Source organism: Empidonax traillii, unplaced genomic scaffold (genome assembly GCF_003031625.1).
Source record: "Empidonax traillii isolate 1590-97213 ecotype Southwest subspecies unplaced genomic scaffold, ASM303162v1 scaffold2513:size22767, whole genome shotgun sequence".
In the NCBI taxonomy this organism is placed as follows: Eukaryota; Metazoa; Chordata; class Aves; order Passeriformes; family Tyrannidae; genus Empidonax; species Empidonax traillii.
Genome location: NW_020957706.1, coordinates 21,172 through 22,767, shown reverse-complemented (window position 1 = coordinate 22,767; position 1,596 = coordinate 21,172). Strand labels below are relative to the sequence as shown.

At 69.1% G+C, this 1,596-nt stretch overlaps 1 protein-coding gene across 1 annotated transcript; it reads left to right on the top strand.

The window, feature by feature from the left end:
* The first annotated feature begins 55 nt into the window (after positions 1-55).
* On the top strand, positions 56-1,325 carry LOC114072003 (dnaJ homolog subfamily A member 1-like). Its single transcript, XM_027909913.1, has 4 exons — positions 56-279; positions 363-593; positions 681-781; positions 889-1,325. The coding sequence occupies exons 1-4, from the start codon at positions 108-110 to the stop codon at positions 1,114-1,116; spliced, it is 732 nt and encodes a 243-aa protein (XP_027765714.1). The 5' UTR covers positions 56-107; the 3' UTR covers positions 1,117-1,325.
* Positions 1,326-1,596: the final 271 nt, after the last annotated feature.

Sequence of the window (1,596 nt, the reverse complement as noted above, 5' to 3'; positions counted from 1 at the left end):
CCCCCCCCCCCCCCCCAGCTTGGTCTGACCCCCTGCCCCCCCTCGGCACAGGCTGCGGGGTCCGGGAGGGCGCCCAGAGGAGGTGCCCCAAGTGCCACGGCTCGGGGATGGAGGTTCGCATCCACCAGCTGGGGCCCAGCATGATCCAGCAGATCCAGACCGTGTGTTCCCAGTGCCAGGGCCAGGGCGAGTGGATCCGCCCCCGGGACTGCTGCCTCACCTGCAACGGCCGCAAGGTCGTGCGGGAGAAGAAGATCCTCAGCGTGCACCTGGATAAAGGTGAGAGGGGTCACGTGTGGGGTGTGGGGTCACCCCAGAACTGCCCCCCTGTGCCTTGACCCGCCTCTCGTGCTCCCCTACAGGGATGAAGGACGGGCAGAAAATCACCTTCCACGAGGAGGGGGACCAGGTGCCCGGCTTGGAGCCCGGGGACATCATCATCGTCCTGGACCAGAAGGAACACCCCGTTTTCCGGCGCAGCGGCGACGACCTGATCGTCAGGAGGGAGATCAGCCTGGCAGACGCCCTGTGCGGGTGCCGGCAGGTGATCCGTACCCTGGACAACCGCACCCTGCTCGTCTCCTCCCCGCCAGGTGAGGGAGGGGGGCTCGGGAGAGCTTGGTGGGGGGGTGGGCACAGGAGCTGCCAGCGCAGCAGGATGACCCTCAGCTCTGCCACAGGTGATGTGATCCGGCCCGGCGACCTGAAGTGCATCCCCAACGAGGGGATGCCCGTCTACAGGAGCCCCTTTCAGAAGGGAAAGCTCATCCTGCAGTTCGAGGTGAGCTGGAAGGCGGGGGTGGGGGGGGAGATTTGGCATCTCCTAACATTTGGGCTTTCCTTGCATGGCCGCCCCAACGCCTCACACCCCCTGTCTGCTGTCCCCAGGTGAAGTTCCCCGAGCCGGGCTGGCTCCCTGCTGACCGCCTGCGCCAGCTCCAGGCCTTCTTCCCGCCGCAGGAGGAGGTGATGGCCACGGAGGACACGGAGGAGGTGGAGCTCAGCGACTACACGGCGCACGGCGGGCCCGGCCGGCGACCCTACACCGGCGAGGCCTACCACGAGGACGACTTCGAGGATGGCATGCGCCAGCACGTCCAGTGCCAGACCTCATAGCCCGCAGGGGGGGGCCGGAGCCCCCCCGGGCGCAGCCGGGGCAGGGGAGGGGACTCACGGAGCCGCCACGTTCAGGGATGTACATAGGTCGCCTTTCCGACAGCACTTCACCTCCCTCGGCCCCCCCTGCACCGGGAGCCGGGGCAGGAGCCCCCCCGACCCTGCCAGGGTGAGGCCCCCCTGCCCTGCCCTGCCCTCCCCTCAGCCCTGGGGTGTGGGCTGGGGAGTTTGAGGCTGGATCCAGCAGCCCCGTGGGTGGGGGGGGGCCTTGGGGCTGCAGGCACATCCCACGCTGCAAAAGGTCAGCCCTGGCCTGGGGAGGTGGAGGAGGAGGAGGATGGGGGGGGTGCCCCTTGCCTCAGTTTCCCCATCTGCTCCAGTGGGGCCAAGCTTATGCTGGAGCTGGTGTGGGGAGGAGGGGAACTGCCCAGCACCCCCCCGAGCCCCCCCTCGGGGTCCCTGCCACTGCCCCATGGCCCC